Source organism: Parasteatoda tepidariorum, chromosome 3 (assembly GCF_982258835.1).
Source record: "Parasteatoda tepidariorum strain Cologne lab strain chromosome 3, Ptep-v5.0, whole genome shotgun sequence".
NCBI lineage: Eukaryota > Metazoa > Arthropoda > Arachnida > Araneae > Theridiidae > Parasteatoda > Parasteatoda tepidariorum.
Window position 1 is genome coordinate 98,023,536 of NC_141757.1, and position 15,860 is coordinate 98,039,395.

The following is a 15,860-nucleotide window of genomic DNA, read 5'->3' on the forward strand; positions in this document are numbered from 1 at the left end:
CAGCATTGCAACCCCATATTTTATTCTTAGCGTTCATGTCGCCTAGAACAATTGTATCCATATTACTATCAAAAAAATTAATAAAGTGATTCTCTTTCAGATCATTGTTTGGCGGGTTATAGATGGTGGTAATCTTAATATATCGATCTATTAGCTTAATTATAATAGAGGTCTCATCTATATTATCAACAGTGCTGGAGTTATACAGAGACGATTTCAAAGTCTTTGAAACATAGATGGCTGTACCACCTCCTTTATGCGTTGTTCTGTCGCATCTGTAAGAATTATATAGTGGAATATTTAACCTCTGATTAGGTTTAGCATGCGTTTCAGATATAGCTAGTATGTCGGGGGAGTATTCGGCCACAAAGTCCAATACTTCAGCCATTTTCGTAGTTATATTATTTGCATTCCAGAGTATAATACTCAAGGGTACAATATTGTTATTTCTGGCCATGATTGATATTATGGTTTCCGTTTATTATCTCAGTATTCTGAGAGTTTGAAAATTGTTGTTCACTAACTTTAGCTATCAGTTTTTGAAGATTGTTTGAGGCCTCTATTGCCTGCATTAGGAGTTTTTCCATAATGAGATCCTCATTATTGGCATTATTTTTGACAACGCTAGCATAAGTCTTGGGGTTTTCAGTATTCCTAGTTATGATGCTCTTTTTAAAATCATATGACTTCCCTTTATAATTTTTATTTTTGATCTTATTTACGACTTCTTTGTATTTTCACAGGATGTAGAGTTGGCGGTATGATCACCATTACAATTGCAGAATTTTAGTTTAGTACGTATGTGTATTAGGACAGTCCTTAGTTAAGTGAGAGCCAGCTCATTTAACACATCTGGCTGGGTGTTTACAATTTGACTGCCCGTGGAAGAAGTCTTGACATCGGATCGGTGGTCTGTCAGACTTTTTATAATCTTCTACTCTGATGTTAGTATTTAATACTGATCTTACATTATAAATTTCTTTAAAATTTCCCTCTCTAGTGAGATCAACTATGAATATTGGTAGTTTATGTTTGACATTGTCTCTTCTTTTCTCAAGTTGAATGACATTTGAGACTGGTAAATTATATTGGTCCATGAGATCATTTTGTATTTCTGAGGGTGTGAAGTCCTTAGGAACACTTTTTAGAACTATTCTAAGTTTCCTTTCGTTTGGTAGGGAGTAAGTATGATAAGAAATATTATCGTCATTAAGCATGGTTGTGATTTGGTTTCTATCCTCCATTTTAGAAGTTTTGATGATGAAGTTTTCACCGCTCATTTTTCCGGTGCATTGAGTTAATTTTTTCTCTAAATTTGCTCCATTTAAAGCTGCTATCCTTAACGACTATGGGAGGTGGTTGTGAGCTCTTTTTAACTTGGGTGAATCCTGCATTATTTTCATTAGAGTGATCTTCATTATCTGAGAGATCAATATTCATAGGGTCATATTCGGGGTTAAGTGGTGGGAATTCAGCATTACGCCTAAATCTCTTAGTAGTTGATTCCCTATCATAGTGTTCATTAAAGGGTTCTGAGTCTTCTAAGTGATTCTTTTTGAAAAAATCGCCCATTTTATGAATGGTTTGGTTTTATATCTCATTAAAAAAGGGGTGAATTTTACCCTGATTTTCTTTGAAATGTTTCATACTAAGGAAGAATTATCGGGTATATCTAACTAGTTCTTCAGCATTATCCTCAATGGAATCGTGCTTGTCATTAATGTACATAAATCCGCTTATTAAGCTTTCAATATTATTCATAATTGCGTTATAATTGTATAACATATGCCCTTTATAAATATCACTAGGGGAGGTAGGGCTATTTTCATCTGAGTCTTCCTCAGTGGTTTTTTTAGCCGCTACTGGCCGTGTTTATTTTTCTTCTCCTAGGGAGGCGCCTAGCCATGTTGGATACCCAAAGTTCCCCAGGAAGCCCGTGCGGTTTCGGCGCAGCCGTCCCCATCGGTACTTCAAAGGAGTCAGAGGGCTCCTGATCCTGTGTCCCTTCGCCTTCAAAGGACTCGCTACCTCTATTCTGTTCGAAGGGCCCTGATAAGGGCCGGAGTGAAGGGCTTAGCTCAGAATCTAAGACGATAGCTGGGATACCCAACCGCTCGGGGGTCTGGCCCCCGCAGCACTTGGGCTGGCCCACTTGTCTTGTCTTGTAGGTTGGTCGGGGTGCCTGAGGCCGGAACGGCCCTTTACCCCTTCATCGTGAGATGAGTTCCTGGAGGTGTTTCCTTCTGGTGCTGTAAATCTAAAATTGAAAGTAGAAAAATTAGTAATGAGCAAATTGCTCATGTAGTATCACATAAAGTGATGCCATTTGTAGTTACATACATAAAAATACAGTAAATAATAACGCATAAAGTACAGTTCAAAAGTAAAAATTAAACTTCTAATGAGAAGTTTGTCCAGTATTGTACGCCCCTAGTACAATTATTCTCTGTCATCTCATTCATAATTCTCTAACATCTCTTTCCTTCCATTCACACTAACCATACAGGTTCTCTTTCTCTTATTGCAATTCATAATGATTTTATCAATGCTTATCAATCTTTTCCTAAGTTAGGATTGTCCAGTGTATTATAGTGCCATTATACAACGTATAGGTCCATTGAAATTTAAGCCATACAATAAATATTTACTTCTAGTAAGAAATTTGTCCTAGATTTATCTCTATATCACATCAAACATTCCATTCTTTCATTATGTACAATGTTCATTCATTCTAGAATTTTGCCCCATTACAAAGCATTGTCAGTATTATAACAAATCTATACGATTTTGTCTTCATATATAAAATATTTACATGTCATGTCCGAGTTAGGTTTCCACATTTAGTGTTTTAATATTGCCATAAATAATGCCATTGAGTTTTCTCACATGGTCAAAATTACATCACTTGTGAAAAAGTGTGCAATTGGCCTCAGGGAGGCGTCTTCTGCTAAATTTTCGTACTCAAAAATTGAGTCGAAATTTGCTGCATTGCAGATTTAGTTTGTTAAAGTGATGTTCGAAACTGTCCAATTCTAAGTCCGTGTGTATGTCGACATTTCTTTGATACCACTCTGCGCCAGTTAGTTTTCTTAAGATCTTGTTCTGCGTTACTGTGAGTTTCCCAAGCTCACGTTCTGATACATTGCACCATGCTGGCGAGGCATAGGTCATGATTGGCCTTATCATGGAGATGTACAGTAGCCTTTTCAATTTTAAGCTCAATTTTTCGCTGTACATTAACGATTGCAGTTTTAAAGTTGCAGCATTGGCTTTATTCTTCACATTTTTCACATGATCCGACCAGGTCAGTCTGTTGTTAATGACTAGACCTAAATAGGTAGCTTTGTTTACCCTTGGTATCACTTGATTAAATAGTACCAGTTCATTATGCTGTCTAATTGATTTCCTGTTCTTCTGGATAATCAATAGTTGGGAGGCTGGCCCACAGCTACAGTCTCCGAATATAAGATAGTCTCCTGCGAGGATTCCATTATCCCCGCGGAAGCGAAAATTCTCCTGGTGTCACTGGTAGGCTGCCATACGCGTGCTGGTATTTATACAATTCTAAGAATATGATGACGTCAGAACTCTTAATTCAGTTCACTTCAAAAATAAGTAAAAACACAATTGATTAAAGACAAACAGATAATAAAATGAAATAAACTTGATTTTACGATGAGCGGCGAACCCATCACCACAGATATATTGTTGAAAAAGGTCACATGGCTGCTAGATTTTGAATAACTTGCTTTTTTGGCAATCCTGATTCGGCCTCTTTCCATTTGTTTATTACTGTTTATTCTTATTGCAAGCTGTGCACCATCTTACGTTAGTGTTAGCACCTTTAGCATTGTAAACACAAGTGTTGTTAGCATTGCAAACAGAAGTAATATGTAATCTAATACCACGTTTGCAAAAATCTCAAAACACAATGATCACGTTGTGAGCCGAATGGCTTTGAAATACACCGGATACAGTAACCCGGAAGTATAGCCGGTATAGAGCTTGCAGCGTTCCCTAGTGTAGAAAACGCAATCCATAGCGGGAATTCTCGACAAGAGCCCTAAAAACAGTTTTATGTTCCTGCTATTTTTTTCCCACAGTGGAAAAACAAACTATCCCAGCTATTAGAGTAATTAAAATTACTTATGCAATGGAAAAATTGCAACACTTTAAGTTTATATTTAATGCAAATGTTTTTTTACGCCGACAAATGAGCGTATGACATACATTTTTTTAAAAAAAGAAGGAAAAGAAAGCTGTAGTTTTGTGATGCTTTATAGTATATTGGAAGATCTTTACATCATTGTCTCGATTTAATTAAATTCACTTAGAAGCTCACTCAGAAGCTAAATTTTTTAATTTTAAAATATCTTTAATAAACAAGAAAGAAAGCTAACCTAAAAGGGAATAATATATTTAAAAAAATAAATTCCACTCTCTGAGTAAAAACAAGAAAAAATACTACTTCTAAGTAAATAAAATTTATATGGATGGTGTTTTCTACACTAGGGAACGCTGCAAGCTCGGGACTGCCTAAATTTCCGGGTTACTGTTTCAGTTGTATTTTAAAGGCATTTGGCATCATTGTGTTTTGAGATTCTTGCATACAATGTATTTGATTACTTATGTTTACAATGCTAACAATACTTGTGTTTACAATACTAAAAGTGTTAACACCAACGTAAGATGGTGCACAGCTTGCAACACGAACAAACAGTAATAAACAAATGGAAAAAGGCCAAATCAAGACTGCCAAAAAAGCGATATATTCAAAATCTAGCAACCATGTCACCTTTTTTAATAATAAATAACAAAATAACTAAAACAAATTTTCACTCCAAACTCCCCAGAATTACATAATAACATTAATATCTTATGAAATACGGCTGAATTGAGCTCAGAAATTATCTAAATTATTTCTTTTATTGAAAACAAAATTATCCGTTTGAAAACATCGCCTATCAGAATAACGTGTAGTAAGCAGCTGCAAACTTTTTAACCGGAACTAAAGTAGGTGCCGAGCTCGAGATTGTTATTGTTTACATTCCTATTGAAAACACCATCCATAGAAGGAATGAATTAACCGCGAATATAACTATCATAATAAATTACGAGCTTATAAATAAAAAGTAAGCTCTCGGTTTTTAAAATGCTTCCCGTATCAGTTCTTCAAACGGGCATGAGAGAAAAAGATTTCCAAAAAGAGATGAGCAGAGTAAAAGTATTTCGGAGAGAGGGAGGACGACCACCTACTGAGAAGATTAGTCACTGTGGGACCACAGTCTTCTCCTGATGAACTTGGGGGAGAAAGTTGCTTTCTTCCCTTACGCATAGGCAAAAAGTGACTTGAGTTTAAAAGGCAATTTTATCTTTATAAAGATACAAGAATTTGACCCGAATTTTCGTGGATTGGAAGGATTGAAAAATTAATAGTATTTTTCTTTAAATGGATCACTAATATTCCTAAACAAGAAAAATCAATTCAAAGTATGACTAGCCCGCCATAGACTTAACATGTTAAAAGCCGAATTGAGGAGACTGCTTGGTGCAGCACTTTTCTCCCGGCAGCAATGACTTGAGAAGCTGATCTTTTCTTCATTTGGGAATGCCGTCTAGTCTTTGCGGATATATCATACTCTCAACCACAGTGCGCGACTTTTTCTCCCTTTTCATTTTCCGTACCATTGGCTCCCATGTTTGTTTTATTTACTTAGGTGATGTAATTTGACTGCGCGCGCCTGCTTTGATCAAAGTTACTTTGATCGTGTCTAGCCGAATTTAGTCTAATAACACTCATCTCATCCTTCTGTAGCTCAATCAACTCTTCTCATGATTCCTACTTGTCAGACATCACCCAGAGTCAATGCTCAACTGTCACCCTCCGAAGTTCCCGCTCCTGATCCTCCACCATCGGCTGATCTTTCACCACCTAAAGTATTAGATCAGATACTAAAAGTAAATATACTACCCTTCTTCATAATTCTATAGTGAAGTTTAGTGTTTTTATATTTTATTACATTATAGCATTAAATGTGTTAGCGAATCTAAAGTCAAAGCTTTAGATTGCTTAATCTTTAGAGTTTTGATAATTAATTTAGCTAAAAATAATTTCACACCAGCGCTCCAACTTACCACTATTAATAATTTTCATTATTAAATTGACTTAAGGCTGTTAACTATTACATTATTTTGCTTTGAACTCTAAAACAGCCTTTGCTAATCTATATTTTATAATGTTATGATTAACTATTACTTGTTTAATTATATTATAATTTTATAATACTTGTTGAACTAAATTTTTATTTTTAAAATTTGATTAAATGAAAACCTGTTTGTAAATCAACTGATTGGAAACATTTTGAAAAGCTGTTCAGGTCTTGGTGATAACTTAAACTAAAAACAATAATGTGTCAGGGCTGTTTTAGGATTCTGTCTTGTAGATATTCATTCACTTTTCTTGTCTCTGACAAGTTATTACTCCACTATAAGTCATCTCATCAACACATTTCTGACTTGCTCTTAGTAGTTAATAATAATTATTTAAATTTTACAGGCTGCATAGCATTTTTAAAAAGTACTTAAAGATGTATATTTTCAATTTTAATTTTGTAAAAGCTCTTGAAGGTGTTTTTTGTTGGGTGTTTTTAAAAAGTGCTTAATTTTCCCTTTTCCAAAATAAGTTTTTATTTCGTTACAGGGTTCGTTGATTTAAATCAGCTTGATTTAAATCATGATTAAAATCAAATGATTTTTTTAAAAAAATCATTGATTTAAATCAATTGATTTTTATATATATATTATATTGATTTTAAAAGTTAAAAAACAGTGCTTTAAATTATTGATACTTTTATTATTTTCTTTTCTTAGTTTTAAAATTTACTTTAAATAAATTGCTGCATTAATTAATTTTAGTTAACGAAATTACTTTCTTTCTTGGTGTGTGTTAAACACATTTGAAATTACATGTTTAAAAATCTTTTGATTCTTAACATTGAAAGTACAGATTAAAGTAAATATTTAATGCTGTCTTAATATAGACTTGCATAGCTATAGAAAGTAAATAAACATGATTTTTTTTCAAAAAGAAAAAAAGCAAATGTTAATTAAAATTCTACCTTTTGATTAAAAAAGCATGGAATTCTAATCTACATTATAGTTTATTTCTATATTTCTAAAGCCTGAGGCTATATTAAAAAGAAATTACCTTAATATGCCAAAAATAGAAAAAAAAAAAAAAAGCTGAGTTCAGAAATTTTTTTCCTGATATAGTGTCATTCTTCCCTTTCAAAGTCTATTTGAAGCAGAAGGGTTATTCACTGGTATTTTTTTTTCTCAAAATATGTTCACGCTATCTTTGAAATTATCAGATTTTCTTTTGTGAAAAAAATTTCCAATGAGTACATAGATTTTTTAAAAATGTTATTTAGCTTAACTTATGTATTTTGATATGGGACTAAAAATGAATATTTTAACATAAAAATATATAGATTGAATATTTTTTTTTTGATGAATGACAACATTTATAAACACAATCTGTTGCATTTATTTTGCCATTTTATAAATCAAGAGAAAAAAAAAGAGATCACAATTTTAAATTAAAATTATGGTGTGCTAATTGAAACTTTGTGTTACTAGTTAAAGTAGTATTCCTTAAATTATCTTTTTTATCTTGTCTTTTAATTTCAATCATGCCTTTGTATTTAAATGGTCGCTATGCATTATAATGAAAAATTATTTTAATAAGTTAGAGCTTCTAAAATATTGTTATAATATAGTTTTAATATTAATTTAATTTTGATTAAACATTTATAAAGTTTTTTTAATCATAAATTAAAGCTCTTATAGTGTATTTGAATAAAAATCAAAAAAATCTGATTTAAATCAAAAAAATCCGATTTAAATCAAAAAAATCACGAACCCTGTTTCGTTACCAGGTTGATTTTTGCCACGAAAAACGCAAAAACAATTCAAAATTTTTTCAATTCATTTGGCCACAATCTATTTTGGTGTACTATCGTTCTGCTGCTTCAAAAAGCATCAGTCATCTTGCATGTTTGACGAAATCATTTTACGTATTGCGAGTTAGCATATGTATACACAGAAATGGGGTGGGAGAAAAGGAATTTAGCTCTGTTATGTGCAATTCTGCTGCATTTTGTAAGATTCACGATTTCAGGCTTCATTTTCCACCCACTGAAATTTAACCAAAAAATCTCTAATATTTGGTGATCATAAAGACTAACTAAGCATTGCCAAATTTTTTTCCTAATTCCTAATGGAAATTTTATTTCTCTTCTTACTTTCATTGCTGGTGAAACAGCAGCCATTGTATTCATTACTCACAAGCTAATGATGTTTTCTTGCTGCTTTATTTATAGATCTGTATCATAATCCTTGAACTTGACCTGGGGATCATTCACTAATTACATATTTTTTAATGCAAGTTCAGAGCACTCAACAATCACAGAGCTTAATCGTCTCAAACTTCTCATCGCCCTTTTATTTCTTTAATTTAACGACGATAAAAATTGAGATTTTTTATTGCAAGATTTTTTACAGAAGGCACTTTTTGTAATTGCATAAAATTTTTTACTGTGCAACATAGTTTTATTTTTTTAACCTATTATATTATTTTTTTTTTTAAGATTTTCAGTTCGTTTAAATTTTTTTGTGAAAAAACTCAATATTTGGAGGGAAGATTTATAAAAAGTAAAAAGTGAAGGGCTTTTCACTATTTTAACATTTAGCAAATGCAGTCAAAAATCTTATGCTATTCATACCATGCCAAAAAAAGTTTAATTCATCTCTTAATTAACTATTAAAAAATTGAGAAAAAACAAATGAATTGATTTAAAAACAATTGAAATAAAAAATTCAATAGTCTCTGAGCTGTTTAATATTATAAATGTAGGAACCATCTAATCATTTACTTCTGATAGTAATATTAAGCTTCAATACTCATTCTTTTTTACATTTCTAAATTATTAGAATTTTTAATCGTTTCATTAAAGAAATAAGTTACGGATTTTAAAAAAATTATAAGGGGCAATTTACTAATTTACATGTGTAATATGAATTCATTAAAGTTTTCTTAATTTGCCTAATTCCTTACATATCTTTTTGTATGATCAATATTAATCTTGCTACTCTTTTGTTGAATATACTTTAATAAATAACTTTTATTTAAATCTAAAAAAGCACCCAGTAAAATTTTTAAATTATAGTTTAACTGATTATAATTTTAAATAAATTTTTTTACATAATTAAATAAAGTAACAAAGTAACAATTTTAAAAATGGAATGAGTGTCTCAATATGAAAGATATTTAAAATTCTGCATAAATTTTTATTATGGTGGCTAATAATAACAGATTTTATATTCTACATATTTTATTAAAGTCATGAAAAGTCTTTGAAAATGTTTTTGCATTTAGTTGATGAAGGAACTTTCAACAATAGGAAGAAAATTTTTTTATCAGTGTATATATCCAAATTATATATACAGTACAGAACCCGTTAACCAGAACGAAATTCGATAAATTTTCCCGCCATTTTTTTTTTTAAAATGTTTTTTTTTTCCTCTTAAGATTTTAGGATTTTTCTTTCTTTTTTAAAAGATGTTTACCTTACCATTATTTTGGAAATAATCATTAGTGTATTACTTCATCGTTTTTTCCTCTTTTTAAGATTATTTTCAAAAATTGTTTTTTTTTAGTTGGGTTTAACAATAAAAAAAAAAACGGTTTTTTGTAGCGATTTAGAAAACCAGAAAAATCAGTTATCCGGAATAGCGATGGTCCCGATCGTTCCGGATAATCGGTTCCCTACTGTATATATATATATAAAAGGGCTTAGAAATATTTTTTGAGAATATTTATTCTTAAAAAATACTTATTTTTTATTGAAGAATTTGGCTACAAAACCTAATTTACTTAAAGACAGAAAATTTTGGCTACAAAACCTAATTTACTTAAAGACAGAATAAAGAGAAAAAAACTTCGTTTTTTGGTGTATAGTGAGAGAATTATATCTTGTAACACTTCCCTTTTATGTGAGAATGAATTATTCAGAGCCAGATGTTAGTGATACACTATTCAAAACTGATATTATAATTCATTTTTATGCAGCGCTATCCTGTTATGTGGCAAGGGCTACTGTGTCTAAAAAATGGTCAAGCAGCTGTCCAAATGCATTTTGTGTCAGGAAATATGGGACTTGCGACCGCTTCTCTCCCTCCCAAGGTGGGTAATGAAACAACTCCTGTAAGAGTTGCCCAACGTATGAGATTAGATCAACAACAGCTGGAAGGTGTTGACAAGAAATTGCAGGTATGTCCTATCACATTTCTCATAACGCGCATATATGTAAAGTTTTTCCGCTTGTTAGCAGAATTTTGCATTTTTTCTCTATTAAATATAAAGACAAATTCCTGTTTTCGAAGGAGGTTTGAAAGGCAGAAAGGGAGAAAAAAAAAATTACGCTTTTTACTACCTATGCAAATGTGATTCAAAATTAAATTCACATGATTAAAAATCACATAGTGATTTATATTCTTGGGACTTAAAATTTCACAATAAGAATCATATTTACAGGAATTAAAAATTGCACATTGTATCTGTATTCATGGGATCTTAAGTCTCACAATGAGGTTCATATTCACACAATTTTTAAGAAAAAATCGACGTAGGAATTTTTTAAAAATCATTAATGTTATTCTATGGATATATGATGCTTCCTACTTGTTCTGTTTCATATATTTTTTTCAATTGATTATGATGCTCTGCACGTAACATTTTGGATTTCTATTTCCAGCTTTTTTTGTTCTTTTTATTAAATTCATCCCTTTAAGGTAATTCAGTAATTCACTACAAGTTTTTTTACAATCTATTTATGCATTGTATTATGGAGCATTCATACAAGCTCACATTTCATCTTTAAGTACTGTTATTTTTATTAGTTATTTTTTTAAAATTATTGCTTAAGCAAATTGAAGAAAGTAACTTTTTTTCATGTGTAATCAGCACATGAAAAAATATTAATTGTGTAAAATTTAACATTTAAAATTTTTTTAGTTACAATTGTAATTTATTTTAGAAAAATGCATAAATTGCAAGTAACCTTTTTTTCATGTATTGTTTAGGTTTGTTTAAGGAATTAGATAAATTTTTTTTAATGGAAGAGTCTTTCTGCAGCTAAAATTCTCTCAAATTCCACCATAATCAGAAATTCCCCTTTTTTTGTTTCTAATTGCAATTGGATTCCTGCAACTTGAGAAGATGACTGCTGAAATGAGATGCTTGTGGAAAAAACAAGATATATGTTAACATTACAGCTATTGGGCTTAGTTTATTGTCCCACTGAATCAATTTTCTCCTCTGGTTTAATTGGGTACCTGCAAGCAATGTTGGTGATTGCCAAACTTGATTGGCTGTTGAATCTGTAAACATATGTTATGATTAAGCTGCCAATGAGGTTCAACCCCCATACATAATATCTCTTTCTAGTATCCAATTGAATAAAAGAAAGTGTAATTTTTAATGTCATATCAATGCTTGCTTTGATAGACATATTGTTGCAGTTTATTGTTAGCTTTGGTTTGTGTGTGCTATGAATTTTAATGATATCTAATCTTATTTTTCTGTCTTAAAAATACCTTTCAAGTTATAGTTTTTGCAATTTCTTCATAATCAAAAAAATATGGAGCAATATTCGTACTACTGAGATAATAAAGATTCAAAGAGTGTTTGATTATTAGACAAGTATTTCCTTTTTTCCGTTCATGTATAATACATGTTTTAAGAAATTTTGTCTGTTATATAACTTCAGTTTAAAATCTATTCTGGAAATCAGACATCATTTAATTGATCAAAATGTGTTAACCTAAGTTTACATGTTAATTTTTACATGTTATTATTAAAATTGTACTTACTCGTATTTATTCTCCTTCTCTGGCTTTTCTTTTCTGTTTTTTTTCTTCTTCCTAACATGAACATCTTACTAACTTGCATGAATGCAAAATTGATGGAAGTGATGCAAACAGTCCTTCTAATATTATGGATGGAAATTTGTATAAAGGCAGGTTAATGCTATGTTATTTTCAACAGGATGTGTAGCGTTTTTAATAAAGTGCTTAAAGGTGCTTATTTTTTATTTAAATTTTTTAATAGCCCTTAAAGGAGCTTTTTTTATTTTTTATTCAGGATTTGTTAAAAGTGCTTGATTTCCTATCTTTATTATTTATTATTTTACCAGGATTATGAAAAGTTTTTGAAAATGTTTTTGAATTTTATTGATTTTATGTAAATAAATTAATAACTTTAAAAAATAGAATTTTTTTTTTTACTGCATGGATCCTAATTATGAATTATTTTTTTTGGGAAAGTGATTAAAAATATTTTTTGTGTGCTTAAAAGGTGCTTATTTTTTGTTGAAAAGTCTGGCTGTGCACCCTGTACAATTAAGTGAATATTTTTTATTTATTCTTTTACTTAGGCTGCTGATGGACATTGCGTACTTCTGGCATTACCTTGTGGGAAAGCTCAACCGGATGTATTAAATCAGTCAAAGAACTTATCAACAGGCTTTATTCAATATCTTCTTAGAAAAAAATCAGCAGGCATCGTAAATGTGGCTAATCCTGGATCTCTGCAAGTAGGGAAGAATTACTTATTTTAAACGAATTCTAATTGCAAATGAAAAATATGTGGTTGACTATTAAGCTCTTTTCCTGTAGTTCATTATTAGTTCTAAGTAGATTTTTCTAAACTTAGCTCACTTTATCTAACTGTGTTTTAGTTTTATTAAAAAATAATTAGATGAAATTTAAATTTAAAAAATATATATATAATCTGTTTCAAAAATTTATATTGATAACTGTTATACTTAGATTAAGTGTTTAATGAATACCTTATTTAGCAATGTTATTTTAGTTTTAGTGCATTTTTTCTTCTTTAAATTTCAAAAAGATGCAAGTTTTTATATTTCAGGATTTTTCGAACTAGTTTATTGATAATTTGCATCTTTAATGTTTTTAAATAGGGTAGTAGTCTGAAAGACTAAATATCTCTTCTTGATGGTCCTTGGGGTTAAAAAGATTGGTGATTGCTTGCCCTAGTTGTAATTTAAGTGATGCAAATAAAAAATAATAATTATTACTATTTATGCAAATGATAAGTAAATTTTATGTTTAATTAATAGGCTTTTATAATTTCATTTATAATTATACAGAATATCCTACATATTTTTTTTATCTAGGAATTAACATTGCCACCTTATTGCATACATACTCCCGTGTGCAAAGTTTTTCTATCTTGAAAGCAATTTTTTTTTATCTGTAGTATTTTAACCTAAGTATTTGAAGTTCATATAGTGTAAAACAAGGTTTTTTGAAACTTTTAACTCTAACAAGTATTAAAATCTGCTAATCAAACCAGTAATTCCTAAACATTGTGGAGATGCCGCATTTATGTAAAAATGTTTTTTTTTTTTTAAAGCTAGTTAGGAAATGTTAATTAATGCATTGAGTATTTCATATAAGTAAGTATTATAACAAAGCAATGTGAATCATTGAGTTAATCTTCAATTAATGATTATGTAAAGATCTAATAAAATAAGGAAAAAATTTTACGTGGATAAAATTCTATGCTTATATATAAAAAGTAGGAAAAAAAAGTTTAAATGATTTTTCATTTAATGCTACATTTAAGTAAGATTTCTTTTCTTTCAATAACCAGAATTTTTACTGTTATTTAAATATGTCTATTTATTAGCTTTCATATTTTTATAAGCTTACTTATGCATATTTTGTAGATGATGTTTCGTCAGTTAAATCTTTTTTTTCTCTTCTTTTCAGCCAGCGTATGTGATTCACTTTTTTCCTGCTTGTGATTTTACGAACGAAAGGCTACATACTGTTGCACCAGATTTACATGAGATAATTGCGGACATAAGTCACTTAGTAATTGTTATTGCAACTGTGTGACTCTTTTATTGATGAATTAAGATGGTATAAACTGTTCCCAAATATACTGACAACTGCCTTTAGCAGAGTTATCAATAACTCCTGCATCTGGTACTCAGAGCCCCGAGTCCAATGCTTGGTATGATGCCCATCGAGGGCTAACATATTGTGGTGTATTGTTGTTGTTGATAACATTGGTTGCCTGAAGATATAAGTGTGTAATTATTGCAAGGATCACCAGAATATTCAGAGCGGATTTTATGTATCATATTTATAATTAATGTTATCTATCAAAATTTCTTAATTGATGTAAAAATAATAATGTGATTCCTTTCTGTTACCAAAGTGTGCAGAAGAACGTACAATTTGAAAAGTCTTGTTAAATTTTACTAGTTATCTATTATTTGTTATATAGCAGAATGGAAAAAAAAAGTGTAATTAATGCTGTGTGTCTGTATGTATGTATGTGAGAGTGTGGATGATACTGGACTAAAAAGAATGATTCTGTTATGGAGTGTCATTAATTAACAAAGTTGTTAGGATTGAACTGATGTTGATGAAATGTGTTAAAAAAATTTACAAAGCCTGCCTGGGGCATTTTGCTCCAAGATAGGTTGTGTTTTATTATTCTTATCTTTGTTATATAAATTAGATCCATTCTCTGTACAGAAACTCTGTATTCATTCATACTGCCATGTCGTCCCTTCCATATTGTAAAATAATTCATTTGTTGCCTTCTTTGTTCCCAATCCACTTCTATAAAAATATAAATAAATAATAATAAAAAACCATCTCATTATTCTTGGGGCCATTTGGCTGTAAATTTTGTTAATGTATAAATGTTTTAGTGATTGTAAATTTTTGATGAAGCAAAAAAGCCATTAATCTTGTAGTTCTGTTAGTGATATGGACTTCATAACTTTTCGGATGATTGTTTTCAAAGTGAAATTATGAGAATTGTATTTGGTTAGCCTGGCCCAATGAAATAAATACAATATAAATACTCAATCATTGTAAAAAATGTGCGTAATTCCATATATATATATATATGAGAGAAGAAATGTTGTGTTATTTGTTGCTTTACCTAAAAAAAATTGAGCTTAATAAGTATTTGGTGTAAGGAAAAAAAAAGATTCCCTGTTTTTGAATGAATGGCAGGGAAGGCAACTTGTATAAAAAAGAAGAAAATGTAAATTTTTATGTTCTGTTTTTCATTTTGTACAGGCAGAGGATTTATGACAGATGGATGTACAGTAATAGACTTCTCATTACATCTGTTCTCTCATATTTGTTCAAAAGCCATCAATGCAAGTAATTTCACTTCTTTCATTGTATATATTCCAAAAGGGGCTGTTTTGATTTAAAAGTAATTGTTTTTTTATTTCTTCTACTGAAGCACTCTATAATCACTAGTTAAGTTATTCGTAAAGTCAGTAAACAGCATCACTAAATTATGTGTCTTTTCTTTCCTCTTTGTCTCTTTTTTAAGCTCATCAACTGGACTTGTACCATCCATCTTGTTTATCAATGCTCGTGTTAATTTTGTGAAGTAAAATATACATCTCTGTCTCAGCTATCACACAAAAAATAATAATAATTGTTAATTTATTTTTACATATTTTATAACATCTATAAGGTGTCTATGAAAAGAACTCTCCCTGTCACGGTCTGTCTGCTGCTAGAAAAATAAGAAAACTAATTTAAGAGAAGGAAGCTTTTGATGTTTTTTCATTCTAAGTGTCACTCCATACCCTCTATAGTTTGTCTGAAATAATAATTCCCCAGACATTCGCCTGGACCTGTGGCGATGACTATCGTAACGAGGTAGGTTTCCGGGGTTGCTATTATTTTGGAGTGGTTTTGGCTCGGGTCGGCGAGAGAATGGGACGGTCTATTGT

At 30.5% G+C, this 15,860-nt stretch overlaps 1 protein-coding gene across 1 annotated transcript; it reads left to right on the plus strand.

Moving 5' to 3' along the window:
* Positions 1-5,031: 5,031 nt before the first annotated feature.
* Positions 5,032-15,413, plus strand: LOC139426034 (msx2-interacting protein). The gene is made up of 4 exons (XM_087159836.1): positions 5,032-5,958; positions 10,130-10,330; positions 12,495-12,653; positions 13,855-15,413. The coding sequence occupies exons 1-4, from the start codon at positions 5,833-5,835 to the stop codon at positions 13,981-13,983; spliced, it is 615 nt and encodes a 204-aa protein (XP_087015962.1). The 5' UTR covers positions 5,032-5,832; the 3' UTR covers positions 13,984-15,413.
* The last annotated feature ends 447 nt before the right edge of the window (positions 15,414-15,860 follow it).

Coding starts and splice junctions, on each gene's coding strand:
- LOC139426034 (XM_087159836.1), top strand. CDS start 5,833: ATGATTCCTACTTGTCAGACATCACCCAGAGTCAATGCTCAACTGTCA. Junction 5,959..10,129: donor TATTAGATCAGATACTAAAA/GTAAATATACTA, acceptor ATTTTTATGCAG/CGCTATCCTGTTATGTGGCA. Junction 10,331..12,494: donor GTGTTGACAAGAAATTGCAG/GTATGTCCTATC, acceptor TCTTTTACTTAG/GCTGCTGATGGACATTGCGT.